The sequence below is a fragment of the Mesoplodon mirus genome (assembly GCF_964341445.2).
Source record: "Mesoplodon mirus genome assembly, chromosome: 9".
NCBI classification, from domain to species: Eukaryota; Metazoa; Chordata; class Mammalia; order Artiodactyla; family Ziphiidae; genus Mesoplodon; species Mesoplodon mirus.
Genome location: NC_138985.1, coordinates 35,155,732 through 35,170,754, shown reverse-complemented (window position 1 = coordinate 35,170,754; position 15,023 = coordinate 35,155,732). Strand labels below are relative to the sequence as shown.

The 15,023-nt window shown below is 36.2% G+C and overlaps 1 protein-coding gene across 1 annotated transcript in view; it reads left to right on the top strand.

The window, feature by feature from the left end:
- The window catches only part of PCLO (piccolo presynaptic cytomatrix protein), a 387,719-nt gene that overhangs the window by 199,037 nt on the left and 173,659 nt on the right, over positions 1 to 15,023 (top strand). Inside the window, exon 6 of the mRNA XM_082632322.1 lies at positions 172 to 2,189. Within this exon, the coding sequence (XP_082488448.1) occupies positions 172 to 2,189 (2,018 nt within the window). The remainder of the gene's footprint in view (positions 1 to 171; positions 2,190 to 15,023) is intronic.

Sequence of the window (15,023 nt, the reverse complement as noted above, 5' to 3'; positions counted from 1 at the left end):
CCTGCATGTGCCTGCATGTTCAACATTGCTTTTATTCCGCACCTAGGTAGGTTAACCTGTGGATTTGCATGCCGTCCCGTTCATTATGTTCTTCAAGACTGAGTGGGCTTTCCAACCCCAAACGCATCATTCGTTCTGGGAACTGGACTGTAACTCTACCCTGTGTTTCAGGTGAGGTAATGGATTATTCAAGCAAGACTACAGGTCCATATCCAGAAACACGACAAGTCATTTCAGGAGTTGGGATTAGTACCCCACAGTATTCCACAGCAAGAATGACTCCACCTCCAGGACCTCAGTATGGTGTGGGGAGTGTTTTGAGGTCATCTAATGGTGTTGTCTATTCTTCAGTAGCAACTCCAATTCCTTCCACATTTGCTATCACCACACAACCTGGCTCCATTTTCAGCAACACCATGAGGGATTTGTCTGGTGTGCACACAACTGACACTGTGACTTCATTATCCGCCCTGCACCAGAGCCAGCCAATGCCTAGGTCATATTTCTTGACAACAGGGGCATCTGAAACAGACATTGCAGTCACAGGTGTTGATATCAATGCCAGTTTGCAAACTATCACTATGGAAACTCTGACAGCTGAGACGATGGACTCAGTTCCCACTTTAACCACAGCGTCTGAAGTATTTTCTGAAGTGGTGGGAGAGGAAAGTGCACTTTTAATCGTCCCCGAAGAAGATAAGCAACAACAGCAACTGGACTTGGAGCGTGAGCTCTTGGAACTGGAGAAAATTAAGCAGCAGCGTTTTGCTGAGGAATTAGAGTGGGAACGGCAGGAAATTCAAAGGTTCCGAGAACAGGAAAAGCTCATGGTTCAAAAAAAGCTGGAGGAGCTGCAGTCAATGAAGCAGCACCTCCTGTATCAGCAAGAAGAGGAGCGGCAAGCCCAGTTCATCATGAGACAGGAGACGTTAGCGCAGCAACAGTTGCAGCTGGAGCAGATCCAGCAGCTGCAGCAACAGCTTCACCAGCAGCTCGAGGAACAAAAGATCCGCCAGATCTACCAGTATAACTATGATCCTTCTGGAACTGCTTCTCCACAAACCACTACAGAGCAGGCCATTCTGGAAGGTCAGTATGCTGCCCCAGAAGGTGGTGGTCAGTTTTGGGCGACCGAAGATACAACCACCACAGCCTCTGCCGTGGTGGCGATTGAAATACCACAAAGCCAAGGATGGTACACAGTTCAGTCGGATGGGGTTACTCAGTACATTGCCCCACCTGGTATCCTGAGTACTGTTTCCGAAATACCTCTGACAGACGTGGTTGTAAAAGAGGAGAAGCAACCCAAAAAGAGAAGTTCTGGAGCTAAAGTCCGTGGCCACTATGATGAGATGGGGGAAAATCTGGCAGATGATCCCCGCTGCTTTAAAAAGATAGTGGACAGCGGGGTACAAACTGATGATGAAGATGCAGCGGATAGGAGTTACGTGAGTAGGAGAAGGAGAACTAAAAAGAGTGTCGATACAAGCGTCCAAACGGATGATGAAGATCAGGATGAATGGGATATGCCTACTAGATCAAGGAGAAAAGCTCGCGTAGGGAAATACGGTGACAGCACTACAGAGGCAGACAAGGCCAAACTCCTTTCCAAAGTCTCCAGTATAGCAGTTCAAACAGTAGCAGAGATATCTGTGCAAACTGAACCAGTCGGAACCATAAGAACGCCTTCGATACGGGCACGCGTGGATGCCAAGGTAGAAATAATTAAACACATTTCAGCACCAGAAAAGACTTACAAAGGGGGCAGTTTAGGATGTCAAACAGAAGCAGATTCAGACACACAAAGTCCTCAATATCTGGGTGCCACATCTCCACCCAAAGACAAGAAACGCCCAACACCTTTAGAGATCGGTTATTCATCTCACCTTCGGGCAGATTCCACATTACAGCTGGCTCCTTCCCCACCCAAATCTCCAAAAGTCCTTTATTCACCCATCTCACCACTTTCACCAGGCAAAGCCTTAGAATCAGCCTTTGTACCTTATGAGAAACCCCTCCCTGATGATATAAGTCCACAGAAAGTACTGCACCCCGATATGGCTAAAGTTCCCCCAGCAAGTCCTAAGACAGCCAAGATGATGCAACGCTCCATGTCTGACCCCAAGCCTCTGAGTCCAACAGCAGACGAAAGTTCCAGGGCTCCTTTTCAGTATACCGAGGGCTACACGGTAAGAGTGCTTCTTTTCAGTTAGAAGACAATGGATGAGTTGATACTAACTGTGTGTTTGCAGACTTTAGGAGGCAGTAAAGGCTCCGGGTGCCTAATTCTAAATTTCAGTGAGGACTATTTCATTAGAAATTTTGGGGGAAAGATAGAAAAGTATACATCCATGTAGAAATACCAAAAAAAAGACCATATTATGTGAGACAAAAATGAGAGAGAAGGTTATCATTTTATGATGTAATGAGATTGAAATTTTGTTCTAATCTTGAAATCTCCCAGGTGTCAATTGTAGACTGATTTTGGTAAGTACAATTAATATTCATATTCAAGTATGATGGAATAAGCATTGAACATAAATAGATAAGGCAAAGGATGACCAAACATTTAAACCCATGGATACTGGAATTCTTTAGTGGGGAGACCTGTGGAGATCATTTAATCAGTCTATTCTTCCTTCCTCCAGAATGTTAACCTTTGTTGCTCCAGAGAGAGCATTTCTAGAGCAGAAAGTGTAAAATAATCTTCATAGTTCATCCATGCTTATTTTGTTTCTGGAAACTTTCTTATTCTACCTCAGATAAGCCTTAGTCCTAGTTCTTACAGAGGAAAAAATATTTTTTTATGTTCCTTTGAATAATAGAGTTTAATTATTTTAAAATATGCTTCAAAGGGAAAAGAACATATATAGGTATGTTGGACACATTCGTGAAGATCTCTATAGCTGAAAATAAGAAATGTTAATAATCAGGTATAAAAGAAGGTGTATCCTACTTAAAACCTAATATATAATTCTTCAGAAGGTTATTGATAAATCTGATAGTTGTATTTAAAACTAGATTTATGTTCAGATTAAGAGTGCCCCTAATGCACTGGTTTCTGAACTCTAGATCTTCAAACCCCAAAACATCTAAATAGATTTTTCTGAGATATCACTCTGTTGCCAGCAACCCATATACATTGAACATTGGCTGTGGGCTGAAAAATATGTCACTATATGTAACTGTAAGTCAATTTTTAGGTATATAGGCATATTGATAGTCATATTAATAAATTAAAATTTACAAGTTTTCTAGTTTCGTAGGGGCATTTTGTTATTGTGGACTTTCTCAAACAGTGTGTAACTGTTCATGTGGGGGACAGGTCATAACTGTTTTAAGTCAGGGAACCACTGGTGCACTGAGATTTCGTTCAGTTTACAGAGATTTGTTTTAATGTATAACTTTCTATAATTAAATATATTGCATGAAATATTTTTAACTCGGCTATAATGTATAGGTATTTATTTTTACAGCTGTGCCCTATGAACTCATCCAAAGAGTTACTTGGAAACCTTTGAAAATACATTTTTAAACAGTATTTTAAAGTTATATTCAAGGCTTCTGTCATTAGAAAGAACAGGCTTTTCCACTTGGTGTATTCATCATTTACTTAACGTATAGCCCTATACCCTTAATTCAAATGAGCTCTGGGATAGAAGAGATTCAGGTGTCAGTATTTTTTCCTTGCAGTATTCACTTTGGATTTAGAAGTACAAAATGAAAGATACAGTGGGTTGTATAAGTTGTATTATTGATTGTACCAACGATACTGATTAACTGTCTAATCGTAAAAGAAGTTGAACAGAATTACCAAATAATACTCTGAGCCTGGAAAATCCTAAGTGTATTGAGCCTTGGAGCACAATCCAGTAGTTCCTTTTTCTAATTGGTCACACTTAATGCATACTTTAATATGGAATAATTGTATACAGACTCAAAAATACTGTTTTATTGCACACACAAGGTAGACCATTTTATATACAGGCAATGTTTTTAGCACTTTAGATACTCTGATTCTAAGATGTGAATTTTTAAATTTATTTCTTGGCAAATTTCTAAACACTCTTTGAGTGTTTTAAACTAAAACGAGTTTCTCAATTATAAGCATGAATTACTAAATGTTAGTTGTACTGAAAAGAATAACCTAAGTGATATTCATAGTGTTGTGAGTTTGTTTAGCTCAATAAATTCTATATCATTAATTTTCTCACACCAATAAAATTGAAAAAAAAATTACACCATCCAGTTCGACATAGTAACACTTGTAATTCAGCATGAAAGATCAGTTTTATATTATATGAGATTCTATAGTAACTTCTCCTCTTCCTGGAAGTTCCAGGAAATGTTTCAAAGAGGAGGTTCTAAAACAGGAAGGTGAGATCTCTGTTGGACCATGAAGAGAAAAATGGAGGTTATTCTAAATAGAGGAAACAGATGTGCAAAGGTTCAGACTGGTGAACAGACATAAAGCAAAGAGGAGGAGGAAGGGGCTTATTATAAGTGAAACTGGAAAGATAAGGAAGGGCTAGGTCCCAGGGGATCTGATTTGCTGAGTTCAAGTTTGGATTACTTCCCTTGGCTGTGGGGAGCTTAGACCAAGCCAGCATCATTTTCTGTTTACTCTGTGCCCTAGCCCATGGACCTCGCCACCCTTGCCTTCCTTACAGTCTATTCTCCGAACTGCACCTAGGGTGATTTTCTAAGTGTACATCAGATTTTGTCACACACTCTCCAGTAGATTCTCAAAAGATTCATCAGGATACATTAGAAATTTCTTAACAAGGACCCATGTGATCCCGACTCACAACCTCATTGGTCACTCCTACATTTACCCCCCTTCTCGTTCTGCTCCAACCCCTGACCTTGCCTTTCTTTGGATGTGCCAACCTCATCCCCACCCAGGACCCCTGGTGGGATCTCTCTCTCCCCCAGATCTTTGCCTGGCTTGCTCCTGTGTACAGGTTTCTGCTTAAATTTCACTTCCACAAAGAAGCTCTCCTTACCTCATTCTCTAAATGTCTATCAGCATGAATCCCTGCACCCTCTAAATTTGTGTGTATTACTTATTAATATATATTTAATCAAATATCATCTTCCTTCACCAGTAGATCATAACCTCTACAAGATCAGGAATCTTACTTTGTTTGCCTCTGTAGTCCCAAGAGCCTAGAACAGCACCTGGCACAAAGCAGACCTTCAATATTTATTGAATAAATGTATTAAAGGAAGGATTATAAGCATAGAAGCAATGGGTTAAGACATGCATTAAAAGACTCTGGCTGCTTACCTTTTCATTGCCACAATCTAGACCCATCCTAGCAAGTCCTGTTGATAATCTAAACTGATACCTCCTTTGCTTAAAGTGTCAGTTCCACTTTGTTTATTTTTATGTATTGGGTTGGCCAAAATGTTCATCTGGGTTTTCCTGTAAGATGTTATGGAATAGATATTTGAAACAACTGAGCACAAGTTAAATAGCATTTAGCTATTAGTCCAACCACCTTACAGATGAGGAGCAAAGCCCAGAGTAGGCTAGTGCCTTTATCGTGGTTCTTTAATAAACCAGTAACCTGGCCAGGGTTAAAATGCTAAACTTAGCACCTGACAGTTATTCTTTATTAGTCTCTTCTGAGGCTTAGGGGACATTTTCTGATTCTTCTTGCTAATTCAGTACCATGCTTGTTGTCTTTTTATCTTGTCATTTCCTCTGCTCTCCCAAAAAATCCAATTTAAATCCCCATCAGGTTTATTCATTTTTTAACTTATTCGTGCTTACATTCACTCATTATCTCATTCATCCATTCATTGCTCTTTTCCAGACACTGTGGTAACGTACAGGATGAGGCAGAGTTCATGCTTGACCTCCCACCACTGGGATCATTTTGTTCTTCTTGCCCAAGTATCGTATTTGTTTGCTAGGGCTCTCATAACAAAGTACCGCAAACTAGGTAGCTTAAACCACAAAAATGTATTGTCACAGTTCTAGAGGTTAGAAGTCCAAAATCAAGTTGTGAGCAGAGTTGGTTCTTTCTGAGGGCTATTGCAGGTCTCTCTCCTAACTTCTGCTAGCCTCCGGCGTTCCTTGGCTTGTAATTGTGGTCTCCCTGTGTCTCTTTACATTGTCTTCCCTCTCTGTGTGTCTGTCTATGTCCAAAGTTCCCCTCTTTATAAGGACACCCGTCCTATTGATTAGGTCAACACTAAAGACCTGTTTTAACTTGATTACCTGTAAAGATCCTGTGTCTGAGTAGTTTCACATTCTGAGGTACTAAGTATCAGGACTTCCAACAAACTTTTTTTTTTTTTAAACCCATAACACACATCAAAGCACTATATTGCCCTTTTTGTTTGTTCATAGGCAAATGTAGACTGTTTTTATGGTTTGTTGCTTTGTCTGCATTTGGCCCTCTTTCCATACTCAGTTATTTTTTTCTTAGTAACTATCTTCCAAGCTTTTTGGAGAGCTTTCATTATTACAGAGTTCTTCCACATGGGTAAAATCTCTCTTCCTGGAGTTTCCAAACATTTGTCTTAATTCTGCAATTTTAAACATCAGAGATTTAAATTTATTCCATTCCTACTCTATAGGAATCCAACTATCTGAGATCCTTTAACTCTGATAGAGTTTTTCCATCATGGAACTGTGTTTACACTTTTGACACACAAATTTCAAGGCAGGAGTCTATATCATCTGGTTAGTCTTTCACCGACACTTTGAGTTCATGCTTAGGCCTAAGATATCTCATAGATGTAATTGGTTAAATTAGCACTAATTAACATAAAATCATAAAATAATACAGAGTGGGCATAACTGGTGCAGGGAGTTATCAGAGATCATTTTATTGAGTTATGTAATATTCCCCTGTGTCTGTAAGAGGTGAGCTATATCTCTTTTCTAGACCTTATCACTCTGGTATCAAAGTCACAGCCCCAAAGCCAAATTCTATTTTTGACAACTTTATATAACCAGACATTTTTATTTTGTGGTCTCCTTCCTTTTACAACTAGAAAATTTTAACTCTGAGTAAAGATGGAAAAAAATTACCACGTTTTTACTTGAGTTCTTCTGATTGCTCCCCAGGAAAATTCTGAAGAGATACAACTAAAGTAAATTTAGAATTTATTCCTTCCCATGGGGCTGAGCTTGCTACTTAGATACCACTTGAAAATAATGTATTTTCATCATGATTTAGAAAAAGCACAGAAAGAAATAAGCTTTGTAATGAAAAAATGGTATGCACACAGATTGTTTTCTAACTTTCATCAGTGGACTTCTTCAATTAAAATGTTTTATGGAAGTCAAATAATTAAACATTAGTGGACTCTAGTGGAGAGTGATCAAATCATCTGTAATGATTGAATGAAAGGAACACAACCTTCCCATCACTAAGTCTGGCAATTGTAGATATCCAGTTAATTCCCTTTCCTCACGGTGGGGGGTGGGGGGGTGTACATTTGGCAGTTTCTGTATTTCCTCAGCAGAAATTTGCTGACTCTCATTAAAGAGCTTTACCTTATGGGTTAGTAGAAAAAAATTTCAAATCTCCTAGTAACTGTGTGCCTTTCATGGTCTATGAAGTATATAATGGTGATTCTCTAGAAATTTTAGATTCCTGTTCTTTATAACCATTTTAAAGTTATTCTTTTAGGTAATAAGGCCTTTATTGACTGACCAAATGAAAACCACCCACCTTTCTAACACTCTGTCCTTATGCCCTTCTTGATTTCTCTCCATATCACATATTATTATCAAAAGTACTATGTCTGTTTCTTTATAATTTCATGTATTGTCTTTCTTCCCCAACCAGAATTTATGGGTGAGGATTTTTGTTAATTATATTCACTGCTATATCCCCAGTGCCCAGAACAATGCCTAGTTCACAGTAGGTTCTCTATAGCAGTAAATTAATTTGATGAATTAGTGTACAGACCACTTTATCCACCAAACTGCTTTTAATTTGGGGGTGATTCACCAATTCCTTGCTCCCACCTAAAACAAAAAATAGTAGCAAAGCAAAACAAATAAATAAAACCTTATTCATTCTCTGTACTACACTTCTTGTGTAGTTCAGGGTTACAGTTTTTCCTTCTGCTTTCCCCTGTGTTTTTCTTCTTTTGCTGAATGGATGACAATACGCTTTCTCAAATTTATTTCAGTCCAGTATTTTTGTGTGTGTCTGTGGATTACCTCGAGCGTCACACCTATGAAACTTTCATAAATCAGAGCACCAAAACATGTTCCTCATGCTCTTTTTTTTTCTTTTACACAATGAAACTGTTTACATCATGACCCCAGATGATCATGAACGTCAAGAAAGGAGGTTAAACTCACTCTTTTTGCAAAGTATAACTTCCTTGTTCCCACTCCCCTCTGCCTGTAAAACTCATTTTGTACAGCTCTTCGGAGCTTCTTTCTATCTGCTAGATTGGATGCTGCCTGACTCAAGTGGATTTTTGCTCAAGTAAATTGTTAAAATGTTATATAAAAAAAAAGAGGTTAATGTAGCATGTTCTCTACAAAATCAGGAGAGAATGTCATAGCCATTGGAAGAAATAGCAGTGTAAATTCAAAGGATTTGTTTGGAACTAGATTTATCATTCCAAGATTTATCTGTCTTTTAAAAAAAAGCAATGATTTTTTTCTATCAAAAGAAATAGCACGTTTTATCAATAATGATACATGCCACTTTTGTGCACTAAAATAAGCTACATTTAAAATGTTGTCACCTCTGTCTCGTCTTAAAATTACATAAACTGCCAAGTGTTTAAACTGTTTTTCCTACCCTTAGACTTGTTGAACAATTTTAGAGCTTTTTAAATAATAGACAAACTCCTTATTAAAATATTTTTGTTCTAGAGTTTAAGCCAGGATCCTATTGCAAAGCAGATGGTATTCATGAGCTGATTTTTTACAAGAACGTGTTTTGCTTCACTGATTGCTGTTTTGATAGCTATTTTTAAGATTTTTAGAACCCTTTAATGTCTGTTTCTGAGAGTAATTTCCATAACCTAAATTGAGAAATTTTATTTCTGTCAATTTTATTTCTGTCAGAATATACAGATTTAAGAAATAATGACCATGATAACTAAGTGTGATTTGAAGAATAATATTTTTTAGGGGTTGTTTTTCATTACTGTCTTTGGAAAGCAACATAAGAAACCAGTCTATTAAAACTGACTTTGATGAAATAAGCTGTTTTATAAGGGTAGTATTTACATATAGGAGAGAAAAAGTATCCATATATTAACGACTGGCTTTCTAAATAGCTGAGGCCTCATTTTTTTCTATAGCTTTTACACCCACTTCATTGCTAGTACACTTTTCTTATCATATTTCTTCTTTATGATTAAAATATTGGATATTATTATATATTATTATAATATTATATTTTAAAATAAGAAGTATGTTAAAGTGTTTTTCAAAATAAATGGCAGTAAAATAATTTATGGTCATTATTATTAGGTTCTGATAAAAATCAAAATGAATGTATACATGTAGACAAATGTCAGTGAAAACCAGAAATTTTTTGAATTGATCTCATAAATCTAGTGTTCAGTAGTTAACCTTTGCTATTTCATTGTAATAAGTATCTAAGGATTAATTTCAAAGCAAACCTTTTCAGACTGAAGGGGAAAAAATCAGATTATTTGTGTTATTTTTCTCAACATCTACATTTCAAACTATGCCAATAAACATAATTATAAGAAACAGACGTATGTTCCTAATGTTCAGTGAAAGACCTTTGCTGAAAATGTAACCCTAAATATTAGGAAATACTAGTTTAACACAGGGGAGTTCTGAATTAATAGAGTATTGATTATTACTGACCCAATTTAAAAACACTGAGCATCATTTAACAGTTATTAGCTTCCTAAGTATTTTATCATAATATTCTTAATTCAGTACACTACCTGTTTTGAACAGTTGTGCAGTTTAAAACTGATTCTACATAAATCTACCTACATATTCTCGAAAATACATCCCCTCCCAACAAACAGACATGCACTTTTGTATATTTGTCTATGTTTTTTTAAATTACTACTTATTTAGGATTCTGTAATCTGCCACATGTGTTATTACTGAAATAAAATAACAAGCAACGAAAATGATTGTGATATAAAAATTGGAAAAGTTTTGAGGTATAATGTACATAGTGGCATCAAAATGTATTCCAGTAGTTGCTTTACTTTTTCTTATCACTATGTTCAACATAAAAATACATGTTTGTAATGGCCATATATGCCTATACATATACATCTATACATAAGCTAGTTAATACTTTTATAGCTTTATATAACAAATAAAATAGTTTCAAATTCAGTTGCTTGTAGAGATCCAAACCATTTCTTTTCTGTAGGTTTTATATTTATTTTATTCCATATTTTAAAGATGAGAAATCTGAAGTCCAGGACAGTGTTCTTTGCACCTTCCTACCCACCCAACATTAATTCCATTTGTAGCAAATGAATTTCTTCTACTTAACAGGATTTTCTTTTTGGTCCTCTTTTGTATCTTGACTTATGCATAGAGCTTGAATTAGGAAAGCACCAGAACAAGTATAGTGAGGTAAATTGAGCATGAAATGAACTGGCTAGATAAACTGAGATAACTTAGTCTAAAGCTTTAAACAACAAAGGGAATTTTTATCTATTTTTTTTCTCCTTAAGAACAGTTTGCTAGAGATTCAAATTAAAACAGTTGAGAAAAGCGATGGTTGAACACAATGTAAGAGATCTTTAAGCTAAATTATAGGACGGCTATCTCTATTTATTTTGGTTGAAAAAATTTTATAAGATGACAAATAAAAGCTTAACTTTGTGAAGAACAGTAAATAACCCCTATGAAGGAGTAAACAGTAACATTAGAAGAGTTGAAGCTATAAGTGATTATACTCATCCTCTGTCCTCCTCCTTCCTCAACTGAATGAAAAAGATATATACGAAAATTGTTTGGGCTCACTGATAAACCATTTTAACTACATAAGTAAATCATTCTTAATATTTTAATTTCTGACCTGTTAGATAGTATATTTTAACGTGACAGGGACAAGACAAGTCTCCAGTGTTTTTTCTGATAAAACTCAGTCCTAATCACAGAGCTCAGTCTCCGGGCATAGAGGCTACTTTTATGGGTTAGTCATTTACTTTTTAGAAGGTTGAGCTGAAATCACTGTTTAAAGTACTAATTAGCGCTAATTGTAGAGAGTTTTAGGATACTTCATGAAGACCCGACATCATGACATTTCTCCTTTTGACATTAATAAATGTGCATGAATTTCTTCGGTGTGTCATAGGTATTAAAATGATAGTAATGTTTCTAATAAAACAATGTTATTGTGTTTAGAAAAAGCTGCTTTGCGGCGCTTTCAACCAGTTCTTCCATTTATGGCATGAGCTGATGCCTGTAAATGCTCACTCAAATGCACTGCAGTCAGTAAGCTCAGGTTTCATTAATTATCCATTTGGAAAATCATCTAATCACCCATCAAAGTATACCTCTGTTCTCATGTAACTAAATTTATAGAATTAAGAATTGAAAACTTAACCTCTTAAAATACATTTAGAAAAAATATTGTTGTATTTACATAAGTCCGTGCATGAGCTTTATCATCTTAGAAGACCAAAAAAAATATTTCTTGCCACTTAATTTAATTGCCATCCTTTATCAGTTCTTAATAACACTGTCTTCTAAAGAATCAGATGGTTCTCCAGTTTATATGGAAGAAGGACCATGGTCCTACTTGCCAAGGAAATTTTGTTATTTAATTTAACTTGTTGGAAGCTATTCATGTGATTTAGGTTTATGAAAAAGAACTATATTTACTGCACACATGTAGGTCAGAGCAGCTCAGAAGTATCTTAATGTCATGTTCCAAGGTTTTATAGGCCAGAGGATTTATTAATCAATGAGAAAGGAACAAAAAACAATAATAGATATTCCTGTGATTTTGTGGTTAGGCATTTCAAGAGTCTAAACATAAAATATCTTTATTATCTCCAGATAATTTAGTAAAAACTGTGCCACTGTTAAAAGATCATGATGTTTCTCATGGCTTTAGATAAGTAGTTATTGAATCATTCCTCAAATTGCTAATGATCTGAAGTGCTGGAAAACATATCACATAGTAATCAATCATCATTCTAATACTCCATGTACAAAACTGTAGCATAATTAGAGATTTACATTTTACAGCATTTGAAATACAGTTATTTTTGTTCTGAATACAATTATTTTTGTTCTGATGAGAGATTGTCAATGAGAGGCAAATGAGGAGATTTTTTTGGAAGCGTTGGAATCACTACCATCCCTCTTTGTGGATCAGTAATTTGTTCTCAAAATGAAGTAAGTCACAGGCAGGCAATACTATAATATTCAGCATGCTGGGAAAAAAAGCAGGTGTAAGAGATGTATCTTACTTTTTTAATATACACTTATGTTTTGGGATAAGTTTTCATGTTCTTGGAAATTTTTATTAACTTTAATTTTCCACTTCAAATTGCTCGTATAAACCATTAACACATTTTCTGGTAAAGGGATGTAGTCATTATCTTGTGGTAGCATGTTAGAACTGTAAATGGTTTTGCCCTTGAAGAAGGAATCAACGTTAGATAGTTCTTCATAGCATTCCGTCTCTTAGTCCAGCAGCACTATGTAAAAGTTAAATGGTATAGAAATGAGAAAATAGGAGGTATCTGTGTTTATTTTCCAGTGATCTGATCTGATTTTAATTCTTATGCTATCATGTTTTCATAGCCTTTAGGTTAGCCAGTGCTTTTAAATTACTTCTTTGTTTCTCTTTATACTCACTGGTTATCAAACCTTCTTTCTGCTTAGCTAAGATCCTATAGGCAAAATATGTTTTGCTGCCCCAATAAATTTTTGAAGTAATAACTACAAAAAGTGATTTTAAACATAGTAATAACTGGATGTTGAGAGATTAAAAGGAAAAGAAAAAGGAGGTCATCAGTACCTTTAAGCATTTTCTTTTCTCTTAGGAAAATGTTCAAGAAAATGTAATTTTGAATGAAGCAACACACCAGTGAAGAAATATATCTGTAGTCTTGCACAGAAACGTGTTTTTCTAATGAAAATGTAAAATCTAGAAATAACAAAGATGGATGGATGGGAGGGATAGAAGGTAGAAGGGAGGAGGGAGAAATACATACACATACATATGTATAAAAAATGATCACCTTACAAACTTCTAAGAGGGCTTTCTAAAATACCTTACACAGATTTTAGGAGAAAAGTAATTAATCTGTTTGGGACATTCCAGAAAATAGAAGGCAATACATGTTGCACAGACTGACATCTCTGATGCTTCTGTCCAGTGAGGTGGAAACTAGTTTTCTGCTTAGCTGCCAGCCCAAGAGCAGTGACTTTAAGCAAGAAAACAAGACCAACTGGGGCAAGAGGCACATTAACGAAAAGCTTAAAGATGCCCGATGAAATATTGAGTGCTGCTCTCACAATATTAATTGGAGAACATTTTTGCCTCTGCTACTAGACTTTGAAAAATAACTTGTGTGTGACTTTTAAATATTTTCTGTTACTTTGTTTTTATTTTCTGACTAATAACGTCTTGTGATTCAGTTTCTCACCTTTTTCTGGCTACTAGAATATTACAACAACTAAAGACCTACTTTAACAATTTCAAGTACATTCACAAATGGTAGATTCTCTCCCATAGCTGTAGAGACTCAAGACTGTTTATTGATAAAGGTGTTTATATTTTTTCAGTGATTCGGTGATATTTTCATAGCAATGATGATACTGCTTATTTTGAGTTTGATTCATGGAAATAGTTATGAAATTATTCCACAGTACTCTAGTTGAAGAAATTTGATGGCTTTATTTTGTGTGTGCCAGGCACTGTGCCTTATTGCAATGCCTAGTGGATTCTAGATGTTTCATCAGTTTTTAAAGTATTTTTCCATGAGTGGTATCATTTAGAATTTCGTTTTCACACGTCACTCCTCCGTTGGCTTTCATTTTTCTTGTATATATTAAAGCAATAGAAATTACTGAGCCCTTGCACTCAACGTTTGGAATGTTTTAGCTGGGTGTAGCGGCAAGGGTGGGATGGTGGTAAATAATGGGTCTATTTTGGGAGCACATTATTAATGATACAATGTATAGGATAGAATGCTGAATATTTCTATATTCAACTGCTATTTTTGTCTCAAAACTGGAAACTGTAGATATTGGGGTAGAGAGACCCCTGGAAGGTGAATTAATGCTTTCATTGACATTTCAGAGAGTGAAACTCTGCTTCTAGTCCTTTTTAAAGGAAGGACGTGTAGTCATATTTTCCAGCTTGCAGCCTTGTGTTTCTCTTACAGCTTCATCCTCATCCTCCATCCTAACTTTCCAAAGTTAAAGGAGTATGCTAACCAATGTTCATATATTTTATTTATTTATTTATTTATTTATTTATTTATTTATTTATTTATTTATTTATTTTTGCGGTATGTGGGCCTCTCACTACTGTGGCCTCTCCCGTTGCGGAGCACAGGCTCTGGACGTGCGGGCCCAGCCGCTCCGCGGCATGTGGGATCTTCCGGGATTGGGGCACGAACCCGTGTCCCCTGCATCGGCAGGTGGACTCTCAACCACTGCGCCACCAGGGAAGCCCCAATGTTCATATATTTTAAAGAGCTGTCTTGTTTGAAGGGGAAAATATCCTAGACATTTCATCTACTTGCCTAATACTAAGAGGCATAGATCTTTATAGACAGGTAATGTTTATATCCTAAAAAGAAGGAATGACCAGGTACAGAGCAGAAGTAAAAATATCAGAGAGCACATAGTATGTATGAGTAGTAGTGTTCTTACCAAGACAAAGACTTAACTCTCATATTCAAAGTGAATGCAGGCCCTGAATTAGGAGAACTCCCAGTAAGGTGAGACAGATGACTCTGAGAGCATTTTCTGTCCTCCAGTTCTGTATTCATACTGTACAATTGAAGGGCAGGTACCATGTCTTACTCATAATCTCAGTAGTCAGTACAGTAAACAA